This window comes from Alternaria atra (genome assembly GCF_907166805.1).
Source record: "Alternaria atra isolate CS162 genome assembly, contig: 25, whole genome shotgun sequence".
Lineage (NCBI taxonomy): Eukaryota > Fungi > Ascomycota > Dothideomycetes > Pleosporales > Pleosporaceae > Alternaria > Alternaria atra.
Genome location: NW_025091323.1, coordinates 2,059,156 through 2,084,143, shown reverse-complemented (window position 1 = coordinate 2,084,143; position 24,988 = coordinate 2,059,156). Strand labels below are relative to the sequence as shown.

Below are 24,988 nucleotides of genomic sequence, written 5' to 3'. Positions count from 1 at the left end.
GGGTTCAAGAGATATCGAGCGTGGTTGTGGAGTGAGTGTAAGGATTGGAAGGTGAAAGTTGAGCTCGGAGCTCCCCAGACGCGTCGGTCTTGGCACCATCTCGCGCGGCTGGAACTTTTGTTCGTCCATATACTCTTACCTTTACAAACTCACACAACTATTGCATACCCACATTTCCACTCTCTCAATTCCCCCGAGGGAGCTCTCCAACATGCCAAAAGTTCTGGGTTACACGCCAGACTGGCTCAGTCGGCCAAACCCGGGCTATCATCTGTTCGCACCGAAACAGACCAACGGAAATGGAGTCGCTGCAAAGAAACAGGAACCCGGACCACGAAAGACGATTGCAACACGGGGTTCCGAGATATTCGTTGCGGTTGGGAGCGAAATACGATGGGCGGATTTGCTCAACCTGAAGGAAGAACAACAGCCCTCATACCGAACACTCCGCGCCTCGATACCTCTACCCATCACGCGTCTTGTCATTTCCCCCAACGAGGACTACCTCGCAGTCTCCACCTCGCATACGGTACACGTGATACACCTTCCCGACTCGGCGCTGCTTCAAGCTGGCGAGGACGACGGTCCTTTAAAGCCAAAGACCTTCCAGTTGGGTCCAACTGTTCACGTTCTGGAAGAGTCGCCTGTCGCAACCACACTATGGCATCCCTTGGGCTATCATGGACGCTGTCTGGTCACTATTACAAAGGCGGGGGTAGTTCGGCTATGGGAGATCAACCGCGCCGACAGGTCTACCTTCAGTGAGCCGTCGCTCTCCATCGACCTGCCGAAACTTGCAAATGCTACCAGCGATCAGGACGATCTGAGCGCCTCCAAGTTCGGAGCTTCCAAGGGTTTCTCTCCTGACTCGGTTGAGCTCGAGGTTGCGTCGGCATGCTTTGGCGACTTTCCAGAGCAAGAAGGTGTCCATGGCTGGGCACCCATGACGCTGTGGATCGCAACAGTGCCCGGAGACGTATACGCACTTTGCCCTCTGCTACCGAGCAAGTGGCAGTTGGTCGAATCACCCGGCAGCCACACATTCCTCCAGACCCTCACGTCATCCATCAACATCAACTACGCTGAGCTCTCAGAAGACGAGACATCACCCAATGACGAATTGAAGACATCAGAGAAGCAGGTCTCATGGCTATCAGACATCTTGTACGAGGAACCTCACGTAGAGGAACGGGCGCAGGGCGACACGGTCCAGGTCTTCGCTCGCCCGCACAGCGCGCCTGCGGTGCCGTTGCTACAAGGCCCTTTCACTGTTTCACCTGAAGTAGACGATTTTGAGCTTAGCGACATGATTGTCTTCTCCCTCAAGACCCTTTCGGAGAGCGAAGAGGACGAAGCTGCAGAAGGTCTGCCTACTGCTGTCGTGTGCCTGCTCACAGACACAAGCAAGGTACACGTCTGCTTAGACCTCGAGGGTATCGTCGGGCGATGGTTACCATCTCCTGAGGACGAGATTGATGTTATAGAAACCACCGATCATGAGCTGATCATCGCGGAAACCATCACACTGGTGGAAAGCGACGATTCCTCATTCAACCAAAGCATCACGCCAGATGTGCACACCGACTTCTCATTCTTCGTATCCCACGCCACTGGGGTTTTCTACGTCTCAATGGAGCCTTGGATCAGGAAACTTGAGACTGAGCTTTCTCAGCCGCAAACCGAGGGCTCGCCTTTCCGCATCAAGCGCGTACTGGAATCGGCGAACACCTCCGTAGAGCAATACCTACAGCGACGCGTATCTGGCGACGTGGCTGAACAAGAAGTGACCGCGGCTGCCGTCATTGAAGATGGAAATGTCGGTTACCTACTTCTTACTACAGTCGATGGCGAGCCTCAAGCTGCCCTGCTCGATGCACCTGAAGACGGGCTCCCTACCCAGGAAGAGCTCGCTGAATACATGGCAACTACCGGCCCTACCAAGGAAGTGCGTCAAGCGTGGCAGCCACCAAAGGAACTATACGAACCCTTCGATCTCTACGGATCTATTAACATTCCCGCACGACACCGAGGCGCTCTCAAGGACGAGATTAGGCTATCTCCTGCGAACCTGGGGCTCCTCATGGATGTTCATCGCGTACTCTCAGCGCAGACATCTAAGCTTCAACTCGCCGTATCCGATTTGTTCAATCGTGCAACGCGACTGCAGGAAGAGTTTAGGGATCAAATTTATAGGACGTCTGAGATCGCAACCAACATTGACAGCGTCACCGGTAACGACCAAGCTGGCTCAGAGAACGGATCAACATACGGCAGCGCCAATATCGATGACCGCATGGAGAAGGCCATGGCGCGGCAAGATCGAATCAACGCTCGCTACGAAGCCCTTCGACGAAAGATGGTCAGCATCGGCTCTAGCGAGCTCAGCGAAAAAGAGAGCAACTGGATCGAAGAGTTACAGACTATGGACAGCGCCATTGATCCTTCAAGTGAGACTTTGACCGACAATGTCGATGGCAGCGAACGCCCTGCCTGGCAGCGTCTCGACAGACTCAAGGAGGTACATAAGGAGCAGGCACAACAGATTGAAGCAGCCATGAGGAACGCCAAGCAGACAAGCGAAAGTGAGCAGGCAAGGGGCACCGGTGTCAAAGTACCGAGCTATTCGAGGAAGGCGGAGAATGAGCAGGTGCAGGAGTTGATACAGCGGAACAGTTTCCTGGTTGAGGCTGCTACGGACAGGTTGAGGAGTTTGGGAATCAATGTACCCGTGGAGGGTGGAAGCTAGGTCCAAGGTGCGCATGACGAAGTTAAATGTTTTACGTATTGGCAAAGCTCAACTTTCTGGATACGATTGGTTGAAAGAGAGATTGTTGGATCATTTTTTGCTGTTTCAGTATGCGTATCAACGTAGCGATGTTTCTATTCAGCGACGTGCATCTTGTGACATTCATCAGCTTGGAGTCTGTACAGTAAGGGCCGAGTGAGTAGGGTGCAACAGGCCAAGAAATGTGGTGTCAGCTCAAGTGACCCCTTGCTTAAAGCTACCCGCGGGTAGAGATGGCCTCGAGTCTGTGAACCGAGAAGAACAATAACAAGCCAAAAGAAGGTCTGGTTTGCGCAATCGTCCAAAAGAGCCTGAGGTGACAACATTTAGGCTATACATATAACAGTGAAAGTGTCAACATGCTGCTGTTCGCAATCTTCGAGCTCGAACCTTCTATTCGCTGGCCTGTGTCAGTTGAGCGTTTACGGTCAGAGCAGGATCTCAGTACGTCTTGTCCGTAATGGCAAACAATAATGTGGGAGGAAGGAAATTGGGCGAGCAGACAGAACATGGACAGGGCATTAAGTTCGAAACTCTCTACGACAATGATTATGTCGTTGGCAACAAACTCACAGACGAGAAAAGAGCAGAACTCAACAAGAATGCCGCCGAGATCAATGAAGCGTGCGTACCTATCTCAGACCATTTGATTCGGATTTTGAAGCGTGTAGGTATGCTGATACTCTATCAGCTACTTTGAATTCATCACCGACGTCTATCAGAGCGGATGGGGCAACAAATTTCACTTCAGCGGCTACCAACCCAACGAATCCTGGGCCACAGCCGCAGCCCGCCACGAACACTACCTTGCTCTTATCATGGAATTCAGGCCCGGTATGAAGGTCCTCGATCTAGGCTGTGGTGTCGCTGGTCCCGCACGCGAAATGGCCATCTTTGCTGGAGTCCACGTCACTGGCCTCACCATCAACGACCTGCATGTCGAGCGGAGCAACGAACTGAATAAGCAAGCGAACTTGCAGGACCAAGTACACATGATCAAAGGCTCGTTTTCAGACCTACCATTTGCTGACAAAACATTCGACATGATCTTCGCCATCGAGGCGCTATGCTGTGCACCGGATCAGCATCGTGCGTATACTGAGGCCCTTCGCGTGTTGAAACCTGGGGGCAAGATTGGTATCCTGGATTGGGTTATAACGGACAAATACGATGACTCCAATGCAGACCATCGCATGATTCGGGGGAGGATCGAGAGGAATGGCGCTGTGCCGCATATGATCACGCCCAAGACCAGGGTTGCGGCGTTGGAGAAGGCGGGCTTCGAGATGGTTCATGAGGAGGATCGTGCTACTGCCAAGGCCAATCCGATACCGTGGTGGTGAGTGATTTTCCGATTTCTTGTCTCTTTGAGGGCGCTCGGTACTTATGTGATGATACAGGCACGCGATCGATTATAAGCATTGTCCGACGTGGTACGACTGGAGCTACTGTGTTCGCATGACTTGGCCGTTATACTATGCTTCTCGAATGTACATCAATACGTTGTATTTCCTAGGTCTTATTCCGCAATATGGGGTGACTGCTTCGTACACAGTTGGGGAATGTGTATACTCATGCAGAGATGGTGGGAAGTTGGGTATCTTCAGCCCGATGCATATGTTTGTAGCTCGCAAGCCTGACATAAAAAAGCCCTGAACATGTTTCTCCAGGTTCGGGAAGATCGAGGATAGCACAGAATATTAGGATTATTTCGTAGTATCGCTTTGATGTACACCTTCTCTTCTTGCGATGGCAGTGTTCCGGGAAGACTGTAGTGTCTACGCGAGAAATGACGCAGCAGTTGACCCCACGATGATGCTACGCAAAGAAAGAGCCCACAGCGTCGGCTCGGCTAGCCTAATCTAGCGCCTTCGGCAAATCGACCAGAGCCTCATCGTATGACCCCATACAAACACCATCACCAAACCCTCAGATCTCGAAGGCCAACAACCAAAATGTCTTCCAAACCAGCAGTCATATCTGTAATCGGCTCCCTCAACGTCGACCTTGTAACCCGCACACCCCGCGTCCCCGTCGGCGGTGAAACCCTAACCAGTGAATCCTTCAGCATTGGCTGGGGCGGAAAAGGCGCCAATCAAGCTGTCGCATGTGCCCGGCTCTCTCGCACCAAAAGTCAAGCTTCGTCGTCTCAGGTTTCCGATGTCGAAGTGCGTATGGTGGGTGCAGTGGGTGACGATGAATTCCACGAGGGCTTTCTAAAAGCTCTACGGGAAGATGGACTGTCGACAGAAAAAGTACAGATCTTGAAGGGAAAGAAGACCGGTGTTGCTGTTATCATCGTTGAAACTGGGTCCGGCGAGAACAGGATTATGTTTTGTCCTGGGGCGAACGGGGATGTAAAGGTTGAAGATCTTGTTGACGAGGATGCCGGTGTTGCGCTTTTCCAGCTCGAACTGCCGTTGGAGGTTGTGTTGCATAATATGAAGACGGCGAGGGAGAAGGGCGTTGAGACTGTTATCAATCCCGCGCCTGCGATTCCGTTGCCCGATGAAGCGTATCATGGATTAGGTCACCTTATTGTTAACGAGACTGAGGCGGTGATTCTGTCGGGAATCGAGAAGCCGAGTTCATGGGATGAGGTTGCGGCTGTGTTTATTGCGAGGGGGGTTAAGAATGTTATTATTACGCTGGGTGGCGAGGTAAGCTTTTCTCCAGCTTACAGCTTAACTTGTGCTAATCTGGTGTGCTTAGGGTGTATTCTATAAGACTTCGAAACAGCAGGAGGCATCTCAGCAAGGTCACATTGTACCAGCACGTAAAGTCAAGGTTGTCGATACCACAGCCGCAGGCGACACTTTTGCTGGCGCATACACAGTGGCCGTCGCACGCTGGAAAGCTATGGCCCAAGGAGCAGATTTTGATCTTGATGCTGCGATTGCGCATGCAAACAGGGCGGCTTCTATGACGGTGCAGAGGGCGGGTGCGCAGTCGAGTATACCGTGGGCAGACGAAGTACCAGAGTCATAAATGACAAAATCTGAGTCAAGCCAGCCAAACAATGTGCAGTAAACTAGTAGCAATCGACCTGCTAATTGCACCATTACATGTCATGTACTGACTCTTCATTGTTCGAACGCTCGACCATCCCACATTCTCTTCATCTCCCCGACATACATCTCTTCATTCTTCGCAAAGTGATTGCAATGTGCTGTTCCCTCAAACACAACTTCTCCAACATCCCACCCTTTCTCCCTCGCCATATCCGCATGCTCAATAACATCCTTCCAGTCCGTCATACGATCAGCCTTGCTGTACAAATAGCATATTCTCCTTCCCGCATCTTTCTCCATTCCGCAAACGAAGGTCTCGTCTAACAGCGTCCGGCGAACTAAGACTTCAGGGTACTCATACCGTCCTAATACTACACTAGCGAACAAGCCAAGAAGGATACCATGTACGAAAACATAACCCGCCGATCGCAAGACACCTGGTGGTAGAGAGAGAACCATGGCGTTGTAGGACTTCCAGTAGTATCCTGCCGCGGGTCCGGAGTCCATGATGATACCAACTAGGGGCAGAGGCAGGGAAATATGAGTGTGAAGAGCGAGGAGCAGTGCAGTGGCGGAGATTGGACCGCCGTTTGAGAAAGTGTGGAGGAGAATTCTGGGACCTTGGTGCTTCTTTGTGGTATCATCCATTGAGGAGACGGTGGTAGATGTTGAATAAGTGCATTCTTTCAACACCGCGCACACTACTTCGACAGCCGGCATGATGGCTTTCCGCTGTTTGGGATAGGAACTTGTGACTGTTGCCACATCGCTTTGTACGAGCAGGATCTTGGCATTAGGAGCGATAGTGCGGTAGGATGCGATGTACTTGTCGATATGTTTCCGAGCGGCGCCAAGCCATGTGCATAGAATGATGAGTTCGCCGGTGGCGTATGACTGCGGAGTGTAGAATGATGTACTTGAGCCGATTTTGGAGAAGGATGGTGGCGGTGGTGTGGGCGTAGGGTGTGTTGCTGTTGAGACGGTAGACATGATGGGATTCTGACGAAGCTCGAATTGATCGACAAGAGGGCTGCTAGTTCTAAGACACCGTGCTCGCTCGTACTGTTATATCAATCGGTCATTCTCGTAATGATATCCCTTGAGTTATTTGAATATGCCCGAGTTTATATCGTCATATGTTCACTAATCCACGCCAACCTCCCGAGGCTTGAAAGAGCACGCCTGGTTTCTGTGTAAGCCACGCCTGTGCCTTACATGTAAGCATGCATAGCAGGAATGTGCATGATTGAGGCGTGCCGTGCAAGAGCCGCTAACTAGGTTGGGCGGACGTTGCGAGTTCGCATACGGATGTGATTGGTCTACCACGTCTTGAGAGAATGGCTAAATGGCTATATGTACGACCTCTCTCATTCCAGGCTCAATTATTGTACCTATCTGGACGCACAGAGGGCATGATTCGCTGTGATTGAGCGAGCTGTGCGTCGTGCTTTTACATCAAACCGTAGTCGTTGTCGTCCATAGGCAACGGTTCGACCATACTGAGTTCGCCGAACTCACTACTGACTTCTTCAGCATCATAATCGTAGTCGTCAAATTCGTCTTGATGTTCATTGCCAGTGCTGTCATCTTTCGCAGTATCACTTCCTCCCAGGACAAGAACCTCGGTAACAGCAACGTCGAGACCTTTCTTCTGCAACCGAATGGCCGCATTTTCCATGCCGACATTATCGTTCAAGTCAGGTACCAATGTTGTAGTGTTACTAGGAATACTTTTCGACCTGTCCAGGAGGGGCTTGTCAGGCAGGACTGAGGTTGATGCATCAACGTTCGATAGGGGATGCTCGTGTACGCCAGCGGACACGAGAGATAGTCCAGACAGTTCGGAGTTGCGGGTTGGAGCAGCTGTCGGCACTGGTTCCGAAAGATCTATTAGAGAGTTCGAAGAGTCTTGAGTGGTGGGAACTGGTCGATGTCGACGCTCGGCCATAGGCTCCTTGGCTCGCTCATTTGCTGCTTTACGTTTGGCCTCTTTCTGTGCCCGGGCCTTCCGCTTCTCCGCCTCCTCAAGGGCGCGTTCTTGTTCAGCCACCTTGTTGAAGTCCACATCACCAAACCCAACTTTGACCAATATCGTACCAGCCAAGTACCGATACCTGTCATGTCCGCTGACCAGCTTGCTCACATCAACGTTCTCCACACCATGAACATCCTCAACCTTTTGTAGACCTGCGACACCTACTTGCAGTTTTGTTGACCGATACAGAAAGCCGAGTACATAGTCTTCCGTGCTGTAAACATTAATTATACGTCCTGCAACGACCGATCGTATTTGTCTCCAACGTTTGGGATTGGCAGGTGCAGGAGTGCCCATAAGAACAGCAGATTCAACGAGACCGAATGCATGTTGTTCTGCGAGCTCGATCAGACATGCGTATACAACACGTGCACCGACTGAGTATCCTGTGAGGGTAACGGGCCGTTTCCCTTGTACGCCGTCGATAAGAGCATGGGCAAGAACTTTACCAGCCTTGTCGGCCCGTGCAAGTGCAACACTGAAAGGGTTGTCCAAAACGCTGGCAGCTTTGACCAGGCCAAGCGGCCACAATCCTGCGTATAGCGCTCCGAGGAGCGTGCGACTGACAACAGTGTAAGTAACACCGTCGAAAGCATATCCAAAGAGCACGTCGTTAAGTGAGTTTCCGAGGCGCAGCATTGCATCAAGCTCAAAACGTAAAGCGAATGGCTCAGTGGTGCCTGAGTCGATCACCTCCCAGGGCTTACTGACATCGGACGACGAGCTTAGCCAGCCGCTGACACCAACGAAGACACGCAGTCGATGTTGTTCACGTTTTTGAGGATCACGAGCATCTTGTTCATCGGCCCAATCGAGTTCACGCTGGGTTGTCGGTCGATCAGGATCTGATACGCTTAGCTGCAAGACAATGCTTCATCCCTGACACTGGCATACCTTGAACTGGAAGGAACTCGAAGTCTTGGATTTCCTTTGCATACTGCTCCATTACACGCCCTGTCATTTTGGCGCCGTAGGCTCCGAACAATGATCCGACGAGCACCGAACTACCCGCCAACGCACCAAGGTACGTTGAAACAACCCCGAGGCCAAGTCCGCCCATGACAGTACCCAAACCCGCGGCGAGTAGGGGCGCAGCGAGACCGCCCGTAACACCGATCAGAACTGCACCGCCCACAGTTGCGAGACCAACCTTCCAGCGGCGTGACACAGCATCGTTGGACGCTTGATTCTTTGCTGTCGCCTCAGCGTCCATCTGTGAGGCAGCTGTCGCCAAAAGTCCTTGTGCAACCGACTTCTCATGCTCGCCCAGCAGATCAGCCTCCAGTTTCAGACTGCTTGCGAGACGTAGCAGCAAGATGCGCGAATATGCCGAGTATTGTTCCAAGCTCAGCAAGAGAAGCAAGAGACAATGCAAGATCAACACACGTTTCTCCTCGTCAAGAGCCAGCAGTCTGGTCTCAAGGACCTCATAGTATCCATGTGTTTTATCCTTCGGTCGTGTGGAAGTCGCATTTGCGAAGGGGTCGACGTCGTCGAAATCGATGAGCGAGGAGATGCCCTGCTTCTGTCGTTCATTTTGCTCTAAAGTTTGCTTCCGCTTCGCCTTTGCTTGCCGAACAGTCTCACCCCGAACAGAGAGGACGTCGCATATGCGATGCATAACACTCGCCCGCCATTTATCGAAGAATGTCAAGGCGCTTCGGCGCAAAGCTTGCATTTGTGTGGACTCATGCTCTTGTGATCTTTCCCTAGTAGGCGAAGGTCTTTTGGCAGTCTGTCTCGGCTCTTCAAAGCTCATGAGATCTGGTGCTGATGTCTGGGTCTCTGGTGCAGGCGGCCGGGTCGCGACGGAGGGGTTTGGTTCGGGATTGATGTATGGCTCGAAGGTGGCCGTAAGATCGTTTCGCATGGCATCTATGCTTAGGAGTACGAGGAGTGCCAATTCGACGCGTAGGGTGGGTGTCCCGAGGACCGATGTAAGCGATTCTCCTTCATCTTTGCTTGCCCTCTCTGGAGCATTTCCAGATATCGCACTGGCAAAATTTGAAAACATGGTGGCCTAGTGGAACATCAAGAAGCAGAACAAGAAAGAATACCTTCAGTGACAAGGACGGGACATTGTGAACTGCGCAAATTGATTGACGGGGCGCCTGAGTCGCATAACTCGGCCCCCCATGTTATCAAGTACAATCATCTTCCAGGGCGCACCTGGCGCCTAAACTCACACCAGGCATATCAACGCGTCGGTTGTGACCACACAATAGCCACAGGTGTTTGTGTTGTCATTTTGGTGGAATGGGACGTGTAGATCAGAAAAGCGCAGTAGATGTCGCGCAACGTGATCTCGCGACAGCTGGGATGGCTCCACTTTGGCCGGCCCGCACCTAGCGCGATTCGCCCACGTGCATGATTTTGGACAGCCGACTCCTCACTTTCCCTCTTCCCTCATACGTTTCTTCACAAGGTTTTTGTAGGGTCTCATTCTTGTATTCCTTCTATCTTGTTTCTATCATGCACTTGATTGTCAGTATGGCTTGCTCGACGCGATCATCACAGTAGGAGCTATATGCAATGCATTTTGTCTTCCGAGCGTCCCTTCGCCATTACCCTATGCTTAGGCTCATTGATGCATCTATCACACTGTACCAACCCTGGTTTCTACTGGCTCACGAGAACACCAGTCTACCGCTGTATGCGTCTGAAAATGCACGGTACATGACCTTTGTGTAGTGTCAAATCGCTGGTTTGGCAGAAAAGAAAAAGGAACAAAGGAAGCCGCTCTGGCTAAAGAGAAACCCGATCAATGGTAGAGAAGTAGCAAACTGCGCAAAATAGGAGTAGCCTAGCAGATATATGTGATTGATATGAAGAGTTTTAAATTGGCTTGTTGTGTACCGTCAATAATTAAGTGGCTTTACCGCCCATAGTATAGTTAGTCATCAGTCTACTTGCTCCTCTTGTAAATCTTCTGGAGGAAGGTCTCGAAGACCTCCTTCTTCAAGCCCTCACTCTCATCGACCTTGTCGATCTTGGCTCTCAGGTCGGCAACGCGCTCCTCTTCCCACTGCTCGTAGAACTCCTTCAGTTTCAGCTCGTGGTACAGCTCCTTGACCTTGGCCTCCTTCTGCGAGTCCTTCTGGCCGTAGTTCTCTTCTAACACTTTTCGTTGCTCAGGGGTAACCTTCTTCAGAGCCTGGTTGATCAGCCATGAGCACTTGTTGTCCATGATGTCTGTGCCGATCTTGCCGAGAACGCTGGGATCGGCAAAGGCATCAAGGTAGTCGTCCTGCGCCTGGAAGTATTCGCCCATGGGAACGAGAATGTCTTCTGCGGTTTGCAGGTTCTTTGGGGTAGCTGCACCGGCGTAGTAGAGGGCCAATGCGACCGGGAGGTAAAAAGAGTAGTAGGCAGTCTTGTAGATGACAATGAAAGTGAACTTGTCGAGACTAAAGTTGTCGAGGTTGACATCGTCCTCGGGTGCAGTCAGCAGATCGCACAGCTGGCCGCATTCCGTTTGGAATGTAACCTCGTGGAACAACTCCATCATGTCGACGTAGCTCTTCTGTTGACGGAAGTGCTTCTTCAGGAGTACGTAGATGGCCGACTCCAGCATGAAGGCGTCGTTGATAGCAATCATGCCAACCTTTGGTGCGAGGTACCAGCAAGGGCTACCACGGCGGGTCTTTGAAGAATCCATAATGTCGTCCGAAACCAGGAAGAAGGCTTGAAGAAGTTCGATCATCCATCCTAGTAAGGCAGCACGGAAGTATTCCTCTGATGAGGGATCAAGAGTCTTGTTCTGGAGAATTGAGGTAGTGTCGATAACAGACATGCCACGGTTGCATTTTCCGCCGACAGTATTGTAGTCTAGAGACTATGCGATGTGGTAAGCAAGTTGGACCCTGAATGCACTGTTTGGGATTTGGATGTACCTTGGTGAACCAATCAAGGGACTGCTGGGGCAGTTTGTATTGCTTGCAGTGCTCTTGCAGGTCAGCAACAATGCGCGGCCATACGCTTTCGAACTCTTTGAGTGTGGTAGGCATCTTGAACGGTGTGAATTGGGTATCTCTGCAGAGCAGTGTTCAAGATAGAGGGGCAGTAGCAGATGTAGGGGTGCGGGCGGTGAAGGGGTCTAATTTCCGTGGCGGTCAAAGGTTCCGCCGGGCTATTGTTTGTGCCCCACCCTACCGCTACGGGAAGCTCACCATCAACACGCGCATCGGCGGCAGCGACATCACGCGATAGAGTATCGGGCAATGACTTAAAGCGAAGACCGAGTATAGTCTTCTCAATCTCGTCGCGATGGGAACGTTATCACAGGCCGATGAGGCCCAATTGAAAGCGCAACTACAAGACGCCGTCATCGGCTGTACAGAACGGTGTCTCTATCACTCTGCGAAATGGTGAGTGCCAAGTAATTAATGTACCGACTTTTGCATGCTGATATTGACAAGGGCCGCAGAACTACTCGATTCGCTGCCCTCAGCCGACGACGATGGCTCGGATACCGACGTAGATTCCCCTATGTCAGATGCGCAACCTCCACAAACACCCAACCTCGTACGCAAAGACCCTACGGAAGCGCGTCTAGAAGCACGTGAAGCGCACAAGTTTCTTCTTGCTAAGACATACTTCGACTGCCGCGAATATGACCGATGCGCCGCCGTGTTTTTACCCGGTCCTCTACCCAAGGGCGTGTCACAGCCACCCTCTACGCCTACGGCAAAGTCGAAGCAGGGGGCCAAAGAAAAGGCGAAGATGGTCACACCATCCAAGTCCAAGCTTTCCAACGATACAATGAAAGGCATCAGTCAAAAGTCGCTGTTCCTTGCGTTATATGCAAAGTACATCGCCGGCGAGAAGCGCATGAACGAGGATAGCGAGATGATCCTCGGTCCTCAAGATGGCGGCGTTACTTTGAACAAGGAGCTACCAACGGTCGCTGCTGTTCTAGAAGAATGGTTCAAAGATCTTCCCAACAGTGGGCGGCAACCGCAGGGCTGGCTAGAGTACCTATACGGCATGGTACTGGCAAAGGGAAAGAACGAGCAACTCGCTATCGACTATCTCATCAAAAGTGTCCACCAATACACCTACAATTGGGGTGCGTGGCAGGAGCTGCAAGCACTACTGAGCACTATGGAAGAGCTCAACAACATCGTCACACGCCTACCGCAGAACCTGATGACTTTCATTTTCCACGTTACATCGTCGCAGGAGCTCTATGTAGTCAACGAGCAGATTCATACCTCACTGTCGCAAATACTGACCATCTTCCCCTCATCAGCCTTTTTGAAGACCCAACGGGCCTTGTTACACTACCACAACAAAGACTTCGACGACGCCGAACAGATCTTTTCCGACTTGCTCATATCAGACCCACATCGTGTGGATCATTTAGACAATTATTCCAACATCTTGTATGTTATGGGCATGCGACCTAAGCTTGCATTCTTGGCACAGCTTGCCACAGCGACGGACAAGTTCCGACCGGAAACATGTTGCGTGGTCGGAAACTACTACTCGCTCAAATCGGAGCATGAGAAGGCAGTCATGTATTTCCGGAGAGCTCTGACTCTAGACCGAACCTTCCTTTCCGCTTGGACGCTCATGGGTCACGAGTTCGTAGAGATGAAGAACACCCACGCCGCTATTGAGTCATACCGTCGCGCCGTCGATGTCAATCGCAAAGACTACCGCGCATGGTACGGCCTTGGTCAAACATACGAAGTGCTAGAGATGCACTCGTACGCCCTTTTCTATCATCAGCGCGCCGCTGCACTACGACCCTACGATCCGAAGCTATGGATGGCGGTCGGCCAATGTTTCGGCAAAGTGGGCAAGATCATGAACGGCATTCGATCATACAAGCGCGCCTTAGTGGCAGGCTCATACTATGATGCCGGTGTCGGTGCCTCTTTCGGCAGTGGTGAAGTTACTGGTCTCGGTGGTGGTATCCTCGATCCAGAAGTACTCTACCAAATCGCTCTGCTATATGAGAGAATAAATAACATGAACGAATGCGCGGCGTACATGGAACTGGTGCTTGCGCAAGAGGAAGGACCGGATTATGAAGAAGTGGGCTCCGAAGGCGCTGGTGGTGTTGGTGTTACTGCGACGACCAGCAAGGCCCGGCTTTGGCTTGCTCGATGGGAGTACATGCGTGGCATGTATCAGCGAGCAATGGAACTGGCGAACGAGCTTTGCCAAGATGGTGTGGAAGTCGAAGATGCAAAAGCGCTAGTGAGGGACATCAGAGCGCGTATGGAGCGTGGCGGAGGAGATGCAGAAGATTGATTTAGCACAGCGTCGCAACAATTTGGGCATTTGCAGGCGTACAGGTATGATACCCAAGCAATACTGGATCTCAACATGTATCATATATTATTACTTGATAGCGCATTGCAGGATTTCGATACATTCCTACCTCATCAATTCATTGGTGCTCGGTGCCGTCAACGTGAATGCCTACTTCCTGTACAGATGCGCTGTCCTACCTTCGCCCCACCGAGGATTTCCGCCACTTTCCTTCTCCCAGCGCTTGTCTTCGTCTTCCATCTCCCTCATCCTCGCACCTCTGTCTTTCTACTTGATCCACGTTCCTGTCTTGGAGTCTCCGCTATCTTTAGGTACCTCTTCATCTACCTTGGTGTTCCCCTTGCTCTCTTCACTAGCGTTTTTGCTACCAACTTCAGCCAAAGCCAGATCTTCGACCTCTCGCATCCGCAGCTCTGCAGTAATGTAGTTTAGCGTTCTTTGCATGTCACGCGCGTCGTGGCCACGGCAATCCAGGATGTAGAGGTGATGTGTTATGGACGTCTGGGCAGATAGCAAAGAGGGAGTTGGCGAGAGGCGGATAGCGGACGGGGTCCAGGGGTGGGGATGGACAGAGGCGTTGAGGGTTAATGAAGTAGACATCTGAGGCAGTTGGTGGTGGTTTTTGTTCTGGTGTGTTATTTGGGCAGTCCTAGAATATGGGGTTCGATATAAGAATTAGATGTGGAATGATAAGTGGGGATGTAGGTGTACGAGAGTAGAGATTGGGTTGGAAATGTTGGCTGTGGACCTGTGAAGGTTGGCTGACATGACAGGGACACACATAAGATATGTGCTGTACAGAATATAACATCCTACTTGACTAGTGTGAAGGGCCGCTCAGTTGACGATAACCTTGATCGCAAAGGTGGTCGGAAGTGACCGGTGAAGTATAGATTATTGGCGTGTGCACCTTACGCAGCCCTTTCAGATCGGACCGGTAACTAGTGAATACAAGCCAGCGTTCAACTTGAGCGGCATTCAAAGATTTCGAGAAGTGCGACATCATCGGCGAGATCGCGAGTATAAAATTTCTTGTTTTCTGCTTTTGCACTCCGCACTATCATCTTCTCGCTATCGAAGGAGCAGCTCGAAGAAGACAACAAACTACATTGCCCAAAAACGAAACAATAAAGCCCTATTCGCCCTCCATGGTCTACGAGAGGCACGGATTTCTGAGATGTACAATACCCCATCCTTGGGAAAGGTCATACATACAACGGCAAGATCTAGAAGCACTTACTATAGTACATAATGAAATGTACTACTATCTGCAGGAACGTTCTCACCACGACGACGATATTCGTAGCAGGGTTCGAGTCACAGCAAGCAGAATTCAGGAGTGGCTTGAGCAGCACGGTGCGATGATGCTCACTGGAGCAGCAAGAGGCGGTGGAAACATGAACATACAGCTGTCAGTGCCAGCACCAGCACCAGCACAACCACAGCAGGACATCATTGAGCTACAGCAAGCACAGCCACACATACAAGTTCAGCAGCCAGCCCAGCAAGATGTCATCTACCGGCAGCAGGTGCTCAACCCGACGCCTCTCGCGCGACAGTAGCCTATACAGCAGGATATTGTCTTCCGACAGCAACCTTCTATTCATCCGAGCGTCATTTACCAGCAACAACAACAGCCTCAAGTGTTCGCCATTCCCGCCCCGGCGGCTACGCTTACTTTGTCGTCTGCTCCGGTACAGAACGTCTTGATTGGTCGGATTGGAACACCAGCTTGGTCATGGGGAGACCCTAAGAGGTTCCGAACTCGTGGGTTGCTTTACTACAACGACAGTGATAGCTATTAAACTCGTTGGGTGTGCTTCACAATTGAGGGTGGACACTGTAGGACGACGATGATGGACAGTGCAACCACCTCATAAATACATATCATTTGAATGGCACAAAACTGAAAATTATGGCACTCCGTTAGGAATAACATTGCTGTCTGATACAATTTGTATCACAACAAGGAAACAGTTTTGCTCCGTGGATCTATATTTGGAGTCCGATAGGTCAAATGCGCCAATATTGATAAGAAGATCGTTGTATGATCATTCATCCAACAACGTGAATTCTGTAACGTATATGGCTACTTGATACGCCCAGATACTATGCTGGTCACGGCAAGTATTCGCGAGCATGCCTTCATGGGTAAAGATCGTGACCTCCGCATGTGGAGCTCTCGTGCCGGTCTGGCGAAACAATGCAATCTGAGAATCACAACAGTACACGCATGCTTGCGGTTGCGAATCGTGCAGTGAATACCCACATTCGTAGTCGGACTCGTGGTATAAATCATCTTCGCATTTTGCGTTCTCGTTACTATACACTACCACAATATTTTGAGTGCATCTCCATATCCGCTTCCAACAAAGCCGCCTTGTACTCCACGAAACACTAAACAGAACTGCCAATAATAACCAGAATATACGTCTAAGATGCTTGGTTCCCTGGGTTCTTCTCTCGATCTGCGTCTACATCCTTGGGATTATTTGTACATAAGTGGCCACTCGGATGCCGAGCTCATCAACATTTATGGCCAAATTGATAGAGAACTCAGAAACGGGCGCCCGGGCCTCTTTCTTTCAAACAACTTGCGGAACACGCAGGCCAGAATTCGGCGTATACTTGAGCAAAGGGGTATTTCCACCACAAATATGTCCTTGGGCTTTACTTTGGGAAGCGTGAGCACACTCCAGGATCTATCGCCATGTTTCATCATCGGACAGCCAATACAGCAGGGGGTTGTCAACATTCCAGCCCCACAGCCCAACATCACCTTTCAGACCATTCCCGCTCCTCAGCCTGCTGCTCTCCTGCCGACACCTGAACTTCCCAAGCGGATCAGAGTTCGTGATCAGTGGGGCAATATCGTCGAAGAACACGACGAGACAGAACAGGAGAAAAATGACAGGGAATATGAGGAGTGGAAGGAGAAGTTTGGCGCCAAGTAGGAGGCGCTTGACTATCTCGGTCGGATGGCAGAGTGGGTAAGTTGGTAGGGTGAGCATGACGAAGTTGAAATTTGTTGCGGATATGTAAGAAGCGAGAAGTAGTGGTTTCGTAGAGTTGGAACTATTTATCTTCCAATAAAATATCTAGCTTGGTGGAGATTGAGAGCCGAGCGATCGATTTGATGTGAGCCCAGGCTATTGTAAATTTGTGTGTGACGCCACCGTCGAATAGTCAGCGCCTACTTACGCTAATGTTCCTCATAATCGTCGCTCGAGTTTGCTGCAGTACAGATCTGTGATACTAGTTTCTCATTCAGACGTATTTGTAGTAATGTGACGCGTTGCGTGGACGCGTAGATTGATGCTTAGTGATAGTGACATCATCGGCTCTCCACGCAGCCATGCTGCTGGCTAGTGAGGAAGTCGCAGATTGAATCACGGCTTTGTTGGTACATCAGTTCCTCTCTTCACGCCTTTCGCTGGCGCTGGGAAGCCGAGCGTATCATTTCCCGACCAGATCCTTTTTGAGAGACGACCTCGGGAGTGTCCAGGACATCTACGCAATACACGTACGAACACAATTATGTCTCGACAAGCGATTGATTAGAATGCGTTTGAATTGATACTTTATGATCAATGTAACCGCCGATGCCATTCAATTGTCGAACACAACATTCGCAGTACAAAACCGCGGCTTCCCGTGCGCTTGATCTCGCCATCTCACTTCCTACACTACCGTCTATCATCATATTTATCCACATCGGCTTCCCAACCTAGTGTACCTCATAGTAGTGCAACATGTTCTTCGGACGTATTTTTTCAACTGATCCCTCCAACTCCATCGTGAGCGCCAATCACCCGGTCTCAATCTTTACCTTGATGTTGTTCGATGATGAGGACCTGATTGACGCTTTCCATCTTCTCCTGGGCGAGATACAATATAGGGAACATTACCTTATGCTGGTCAGTGGAACGGCCGGACTCATGAAGACAGCCCAAAACATTATGGAATTGGTTTTCAGAGATCACGGCGGCTGGGCTTTCCTCCGGCTAGGACAGGACCAGCAGTACTTCCTCCAGCAAATGCAGCAACAGAATCTCTTGAACCTACCGCAACAGAACTTCGCGATCAGCCAGAAACCTCAACAGTCGATTGAGTATCGCCAACAGATAGCAACACCAATGATGGGCCAAGCTCCCAGTCAGGACATCATAGAGCGCCAGCAGGGAGCCCCAATTACCAATCAACAGCAAGCATCTTCGAATCCAGACAAACACAGGTTCTTTTTTGAGAGGTTCAATAAGGATAATGAGCATAACGAGAAGATGAAGAACAGGTATGCCGACGAGTTGGCTCTCAAGGCGAGGTCGGAGTTAGAAGCTGAGGAGAAGAAGGCTGTCGAGATCGAGAAAGAGAACGCTTGTAAGCTTAAAGAGGCGGAGGAAAGACTGAAGAAGACCAGAATCGAGAACGAGAGGAAAGAAGGGATGCTAATGCGCACTGATGAAGCGGTAAGCAGGGCAGAGGAGCTGAAGCGACAAGTGCGTGAGATGACGGAAAAGGCAGAGCAGGAAAAGCGCGATTCTGAAGGAAGGATTGAAGAGCGGCGTCGGGAAGCAGCTGCAAAAAGGGATCGATATAAGCAGCGTTTGTTCGATGACTCTAGAAACCGACTAGATGAGTGGGATGGGAACAGTTATGCCTATGAGAACAGTCAGACCCAGCGCGGCTTTAACGATCGGACAATGGGACGTGGGCATGGGGAGCGTGTAGGGAGAGATACCAGGGGGAACAATTGGTACGTCGATGAAGACAAGAAGCGAGAAGAGAATTACAGGCAGCGAATGCTATTGGACAACGTAATAGCTCATGAACCTTCTCCGGCTCCACCGGAGTACATCGTTCCCGAAAGCGATGACGACTCCTCCGATAGCGACGAAGAGAAGAGGCAAGATCCATACAAGCTTATCGGTCTACCTGACAGGGAGCGAACACCATTGAAAGACATCGAAATTAACCAACGCATATTGAACGGAATCCACCAGAAATCAATTGAGGCTGCAGTGTCAGAAGTTGCGAGGAGGCATGCTGAGAAACATTTGATCGAGATCAAGTGGGCAGCAGACATTCTTTTGGATGAGATGAACAAGAGGGCTTTTGATGAGGATAGTGCCATATACCCCCACGAACAGCAAATTTGGAAGAAGAAGAGCAAGTGAATCGTTTGGAAACAAAAACACGAATGCTAACACGTATGCAGATGATTTCGGTGGTGCTGGTGGTCCAAAGTATCTCCCAGGCTGAAGGACTACAAAGCCTCCCTCTTGTTTCAGATCTTGATGTCGTTCATTCGGTCTTGTACCACCTTGAGCTCGAAAAGGCGTTAAACCAAATCAATCAATCAATTGTACCACCTTGTGTATTGTTAATGCTACTCTTTCAGTTTTTATGGGCCATAGTGGTCATAGGTCTGCTTGAAAATCTGCTATCGCCAACGCGACAAAAAAAATTACGAATCTACCCGAATAGAACACAAATAACCAACGCAGTGGTGATGAACTCATAAACATGTCACCAGCACAAGCGTTGACATCAATGATTTAGCTTCAGTAGTCATAGTCAATTGTTCTCTTGAATAGCCCACTCCTGAATACCGAAGTAGGCGACTGTCTCTCCTAGTGAAGGATTCTTCCTTTGCTTCGTAATCTTTCTCCTATTCTTCTTCCGTTTTCTATCCACTATACCTTACAATGTATCACATCAACGTCAACAGCCCGCCGGTAGAAAGCACTTGTGCAGTCTTCGAGAGCGCTACCTTACCTTCCGCAGCATTGCACACGCATGGCAGTCTTACGCCAGACGCCTATTCGCTATCACTGGAAAAAATTCCGAGCAGAGTACGGGCGTCGTCCAGATCTTCCAGATGTCCGTGCTCACCCTCTTCGCAAGCGGAGCCACTGCAAGAACGAGAGCATGAAACGATATTAATTGCTGCATGGGGCCAATACCAAACACTCAATCAGATGCGCGCCTCACCATACTACATCTGCATCAACTTACCGGTATTCTCAGATGCAATGACTGTTTCACTTCTCCCCTTAGGTCCAACACATAGTGCGGCCGCCTCTGAGAGCCCTGATGTGCAAGCCGAGCAGACGCATTCAGAGCAGCATTTGACTTTGCACGCTGTTCATCCAATACCAATGACATATCTGCGTAGCCTCGCGCATTATCAGTTATATTTCCTATATGGCTATTTGGTCAGAAAAGTATTTCGACCTGGTGGAAAGCTCGCGAAACGATTGGGTCAAACGATGGATTGTATCGGGCAAATCATACACCAGAAGCAGAGGGGAAAGCACGTATAAGCGTATGTGTGTTGTGTAAAGTAGAGCTGATCTTGCTGAACGCGTCTGTTTTGAACCGGCATCACTGTAATATGTTCGTCTTAAGAAACTTTATTTTACTTTACTCGATTTTAAGTTAACAACGCTCGACAGTGGGCTTCTCTCGTTTGCTTGATACCCTATACAAAGATTACAACACACATCGGCCAGAGTGAATGAACGACCGCCGAGGATTGCGCAGGAAGGCATGGAAGAACATTGAAGCTGTGCCTTATAGGGTACTACTCCAGATATTAGCGTTGCCCACGATGTGACGGAAGTATTGGTTCGACTTTATAAAGTGCTCGACGCGAAACTTCCGCTGTCATTAGCCACTGGTCATCTCGACCAGTAGTTCGTACACTCGGCGCTCGTCAATTCGATATGGTGCGATAGCAACATGCTCAAAGCCAGCAAACCCTTACGGTGATCTAACCTCGCAAACACACTTGTTGTACTGTGGACTCTCGCCAGCCGTACAGCAGTAGCAGCATGCCTATAAAGTCAGCAGGAACGCAGGGCTTTGCTCCACATCACCAAGTTTCTCAACTGGCCTCTCTCAACGAGTACTATCTTCCATACTGCACAGCGCGATAAAATACCAACACCAATCGCCCATCCAATTACCATTGCTGCATTATCTTACGATATGAACGAGTCAAGTATCCCACCTGTGCAGACTCTCGCGCAGCCCTCGACAGCACGTCCCCTAGTCGAGCTTCCAACTCGTCCGTCCGCATATGCTGCATCCGGTGGAGCTGATGCAAGCACTGCGCCCATTCGCTCCATACAGTTGTGGAAGTTCACCCCCAAGGATTTTGAGGAATTTGTCACCTTTTGGAGCAAGTACACCACCGATGATCTTGTCAAGTCTTCTCCCTTCTACACCAAGACGACTATCATAGTCGATCCTCGGGCGAAGGGTCAGTTTCCCGAGAAGAGTGAGATCACCGAGCGAATTATGCACGCCGTACACCCAGTTCCCCGTAAACAGCTTCAGAATCTGGGGCCGGTCTGTCTCCATAATCTAGGCGCTAAATTGGAGGAGGAGCGATGGGACGTCGACAGGACTCCTCAGTTCAACGCTCGTGTACAAGAGACATTGGCTCGCGTAGATGACGCTCTAGAGCTCATATTCCGTGTCCATTTGCCAGGCACTCGTGTCTTCAGTGGAAGGCAGCCTTTCGAATTCTGAGTGTACAATGGCGATTAAGCTGCACATGTCGGAGGGGCTATATGGAGAATGTAGTCGATGCTATTCCATAAGAATTAGTACGGCGGTATTATGTATTCAACCATCTTCTGGCTCTAGTATATCAAGCGGCCATTAATAAAGTTGAGCTCAAATGAGTCGAGAGAGACTGTGTGTTGTGGTGTACGATTCGAGCCGCCGTGAATACTCGTGAGAAGACCCTACGTAACGCATACCGCGTCTTCGTGTGTGATCGCCTCAGCTACGCACAAGGGTAACGCTAATGCAGATAGTACTATCGCAACAAGGACTTCAAGAATCAAGCGAAGAGGTAATGTATGCTTGGTGTTCTTGCTATGATATTGGGCAGCGTTGATAATTCGTAAAGCTGCGTCGACGCGTCACAACCGCGACCTAGCTTCGTTGCTAGCGCGACATGGCATCACAGGGTTCCTTTTCTCAGTCTGCTTGCTTGCTTCACCAACCTCATACCACGTACACGTATTGTTCGCTTGCACGAACCGTACGTACGAGCTGTTGCATTGTTCTCGCTTCACATTTTGCGATTTGTTTGTCTGACCACCTGCTGTCGCCGCTGGCTTCAATTACCACAGAACTTCGCGAGTACTCGCAGTGCATGTTCAATGTTTTGGTGTGCTAAGCCAACACCATCTGTGAACATGAACGCTTGAATTCTTCAATGGTTGACGATGCTATCAAGGAGATGATTGTACATGGCAGGTATATAAGTATAGTTTTCTCCTCTTAATCTACACCATCTACTAAACCCTCGAAATATCAATCTACAGATCAGCAAACTTATACAGTCTTTTGCTATCTAATTCAAGCCTCTAACGAATTCCTGAAACATGCCTTCATTCTTACGTCCCACCGCTCAACACTGTCTTGACTTCTTGTCGCATCCGAATGCGTACGTAGCGCATGATCCAATCGGTTACGATCTCTACTTCACGTTACCATTCGATTTAGGTGCCCTGTATTCCATGCGCCCTCAGGAGTTAGAGACACTTTATAACCTCTTGGATACGATGCAGCACGAAGTCGCAGAAAGTCTAGATAGCCATATTCTGGAGAATGTTCTCCAAGTGCAGTCAATCATCTTGCGCAGGCTCGAAAACGCCAGGTGTCTTGGCGATTTGGAACTACAGGGCTGGACGGCTGGTCATGGCTTCCCGGTATATAATAAATTCCAATATCCAGTCGATTTCCGTTGGGATTGGGATGTCATCGAGTTCGAAGGATTATATTCCAAATACTTCAATCTAGTACACCCTGTAAGTGCCGGCTACCTCTCCCATTCTATATACAGCACTCCTATCAGGTACATCTCCCCGCCGCCCAACACCTCGGCCAGTCGTTCGCCGTATGGAAGTGCGAACCTCGACCGTATATATTCTGAGTCTGGTAGACCCGTTATCATGTATGGAGCCACCTTTGCGAATACAAATAAGTGCTTGGAATTTTTGGATTCACTTACAGACTGCGACATTGCCTTACTCGAAGACGAAACCATACAGCTTGAAGGCGATAGCCATCTTGGCATACGCAGGATTTGGGGCCGGAATGCGAATTCGCACTTCGAGCGAGTTACGCGGGCTTCGTGGACTGACCTGAAAACCATCGAATCTACCGAAATCGAGGAACGTAATCGTCAAAACAAGACCGAGACAAAGCAGCATGCCTCAAAGCATATACATAGTTGGGAGGATTTCTATCAGTTGGGTCTGATATCATATGATATGGCTGCCGAAGCTGATGGTCTGATGTCCCGTACCGATCTGTACTTGCTCAAACTATACAAAGCTATGCGCGACCGGAGGTTATCAGAAAGGGATGCTATACAAACAGTAGCTGATATCAAGTGTATTGATCCTAACAGTCTGCCCGCGCGACCTATGCGGGCCGATCACTCGCGATGGGGCGAAGAAACGCCTACTTACGCGTTCCCAAACGAGCCCAGCTATGACACTCCCCGGGTGACCATTCGACCAGCAACACCCTATTCGATCTTTGATAACCCTGCCGAAGAACACTATATTCTGTCAGGAAGCCGTCTGGAACAAGTTCAGCATCCGGGCCAAGGTACAGAACGGCGCTCCCAAACCATGCAGCCGCGATCCAACCGGGAGATTGATCAGCATACATTCACAAAACAACCAGAGCCTCATTACGTGACGTATTTGCAAACACCATCTGTGCATCGTCAGCCTGCGATAGCCCACGAGCGTAATTCGTTATTCTCTGCTGGCCGTGAAGGCAAGCGGAAGGTACAGATCAAAGATGCTAAGAGCATGCCGGAGTCTGAGGGAAAAAAGCTTGATCGGACCTACAGCAAGATGAAGTCGCAAGCAGCCATCGACAGAGCATTAGCTGCGCATGAGATCAAGAAGGCCAAAGAACGTTCGCGCCAGAACGCCACACAGCAAGCTACCTACTTTGAAGACCATAGGCAGCAGCCTTCATCTTCTTCATCCGCCCAGGAAGCTATTATAAGAAGCGAACACACTCCTGAGACCGTTGACGAGCAAGCCTTGAATCCTCGAAACACTATGAACGGCGTCAACCCTAACGCGTGCCGGACTCGGTCGTTCCAAGAGCCAACTCGCCTCTTCATACGTCCCGGAGCAGCAACAAGATCTTCGGGTTATCATGGAGGTCTGAAGGACTTGGCCCAGTCGGATCCTCATCGATCTACTTACCAAGCTTACGCTGAAGACAGCCTAGAGGATGCGCCTCGTGCTGTACTTGGCTCGTGGCGGGATATGTAAGGGGATATAGTTATGTGGCCGAGAAGAGTACGATACTAAGGGAGTGACTTGATCTGGAAATTGATATATGTGAGGTGTTAGTTCGATGGCAGCCTACTCTCCTCTCCATAACCAGCCACTACCACGGCTACCTTATCTTTGCGCCATCTCCCGCTTCGTTCCATTTAGCTCACTTCATTCTCCTGTCAGTCCCGTCGACGACGCGGCATCAACTTCACTACATGTAACATGAAGCAATTCACTAGCAATGCTTTACTCCAAAGCCCTACATGCTACAAAACTCACATGTACAATCTACTCACTTAACCAGCAACTGACCTGTGATTCCACACCCAACCGGGTACTAACCTGCTCACCCAAAACCAACAGCGCATCACCTCCACCCCACTAAATGTCTTTCTTGAATCATGCCCTCGACGCCGTGTCCTCTCTTCTCCCCCACGTCCCCAAACCCGCATCAAACCATCTAAACCGCATAGATGCACCACGCCAACTCCTTCAATACCATGAACCGACCTCGGCCCCAACCCACCCCCTCCCCGACACTCTTCTT

General features: G+C 50.2%; 11 protein-coding genes across 11 annotated transcripts; 8 read left to right on the top strand and 3 right to left on the bottom strand.

The window, feature by feature from the left end:
- Nucleotides 1-211: 211 nt before the first annotated feature.
- ALTATR162_LOCUS5730 (uncharacterized protein) lies at nt 212-2,746 on the top strand (the record flags this gene model as incomplete). Its single annotated transcript, XM_043313349.1, has 1 exon — nt 212-2,746. The coding sequence occupies one exon, from the start codon at nt 212-214 to the stop codon at nt 2,744-2,746; it is 2,535 nt and encodes an 844-aa protein (XP_043169284.1).
- A 499-nt stretch (nt 2,747-3,245) lies between these two features.
- On the top strand, nt 3,246-4,128 carry ALTATR162_LOCUS5729 (uncharacterized protein; the record flags this gene model as incomplete). Its single annotated transcript, XM_043313348.1, has 2 exons — nt 3,246-3,409; nt 3,477-4,128. 2 exons carry the CDS (start codon nt 3,246-3,248, stop codon nt 4,126-4,128), a joined length of 816 nt encoding a protein of 271 aa, XP_043169283.1.
- A 612-nt stretch (nt 4,129-4,740) lies between these two features.
- Nucleotides 4,741-5,773, top strand: ALTATR162_LOCUS5728 (uncharacterized protein; the record flags this gene model as incomplete). The annotated part of the gene is made up of 2 exons (XM_043313347.1): nt 4,741-5,445; nt 5,498-5,773. 2 exons carry the CDS (start codon nt 4,741-4,743, stop codon nt 5,771-5,773), a joined length of 981 nt encoding a protein of 326 aa, XP_043169282.1.
- Nucleotides 5,774-5,868: 95 nt separating this feature from the next.
- ALTATR162_LOCUS5727 (uncharacterized protein) lies at nt 5,869-6,786 on the bottom strand (the record flags this gene model as incomplete). Its single annotated transcript, XM_043313346.1, has 1 exon — nt 5,869-6,786. The coding sequence occupies one exon, from the start codon at nt 6,784-6,786 to the stop codon at nt 5,869-5,871; it is 918 nt and encodes a 305-aa protein (XP_043169281.1).
- Nucleotides 6,787-7,246: 460 nt separating this feature from the next.
- ALTATR162_LOCUS5726 (uncharacterized protein) lies at nt 7,247-9,845 on the bottom strand (the record flags this gene model as incomplete). The annotated part of the gene is made up of 2 exons (XM_043313345.1): nt 7,247-8,676; nt 8,726-9,845. 2 exons carry the CDS (start codon nt 9,843-9,845, stop codon nt 7,247-7,249), a joined length of 2,550 nt encoding a protein of 849 aa, XP_043169280.1.
- An 891-nt stretch (nt 9,846-10,736) lies between these two features.
- On the bottom strand, nt 10,737-11,838 carry ALTATR162_LOCUS5725 (uncharacterized protein; the record flags this gene model as incomplete). The annotated part of the gene is made up of 2 exons (XM_043313344.1): nt 10,737-11,666; nt 11,725-11,838. The coding sequence occupies 2 exons, from the start codon at nt 11,836-11,838 to the stop codon at nt 10,737-10,739; spliced, it is 1,044 nt and encodes a 347-aa protein (XP_043169279.1).
- Nucleotides 11,839-12,097: 259 nt separating this feature from the next.
- On the top strand, nt 12,098-14,092 carry ALTATR162_LOCUS5724 (uncharacterized protein; the record flags this gene model as incomplete). The annotated part of the gene is made up of 2 exons (XM_043313343.1): nt 12,098-12,198; nt 12,250-14,092. 2 exons carry the CDS (start codon nt 12,098-12,100, stop codon nt 14,090-14,092), a joined length of 1,944 nt encoding a protein of 647 aa, XP_043169278.1.
- A 2,459-nt stretch (nt 14,093-16,551) lies between these two features.
- Nucleotides 16,552-17,067, top strand: ALTATR162_LOCUS5723 (uncharacterized protein; the record flags this gene model as incomplete). Its single annotated transcript, XM_043313342.1, has 1 exon — nt 16,552-17,067. One exon carries the CDS (start codon nt 16,552-16,554, stop codon nt 17,065-17,067), a length of 516 nt encoding a protein of 171 aa, XP_043169277.1.
- Nucleotides 17,068-17,865: 798 nt separating this feature from the next.
- Nucleotides 17,866-19,287, top strand: ALTATR162_LOCUS5722 (uncharacterized protein; the record flags this gene model as incomplete). The annotated part of the gene is made up of 1 exon (XM_043313341.1): nt 17,866-19,287. The coding sequence occupies one exon, from the start codon at nt 17,866-17,868 to the stop codon at nt 19,285-19,287; it is 1,422 nt and encodes a 473-aa protein (XP_043169276.1).
- Nucleotides 19,288-21,103: 1,816 nt separating this feature from the next.
- Nucleotides 21,104-21,649, top strand: ALTATR162_LOCUS5721 (uncharacterized protein; the record flags this gene model as incomplete). The annotated part of the gene is made up of 1 exon (XM_043313340.1): nt 21,104-21,649. The coding sequence occupies one exon, from the start codon at nt 21,104-21,106 to the stop codon at nt 21,647-21,649; it is 546 nt and encodes a 181-aa protein (XP_043169275.1).
- An 866-nt stretch (nt 21,650-22,515) lies between these two features.
- Nucleotides 22,516-24,435, top strand: ALTATR162_LOCUS5720 (uncharacterized protein; the record flags this gene model as incomplete). The annotated part of the gene is made up of 1 exon (XM_043313339.1): nt 22,516-24,435. One exon carries the CDS (start codon nt 22,516-22,518, stop codon nt 24,433-24,435), a length of 1,920 nt encoding a protein of 639 aa, XP_043169274.1.
- Nucleotides 24,436-24,988: the final 553 nt, after the last annotated feature.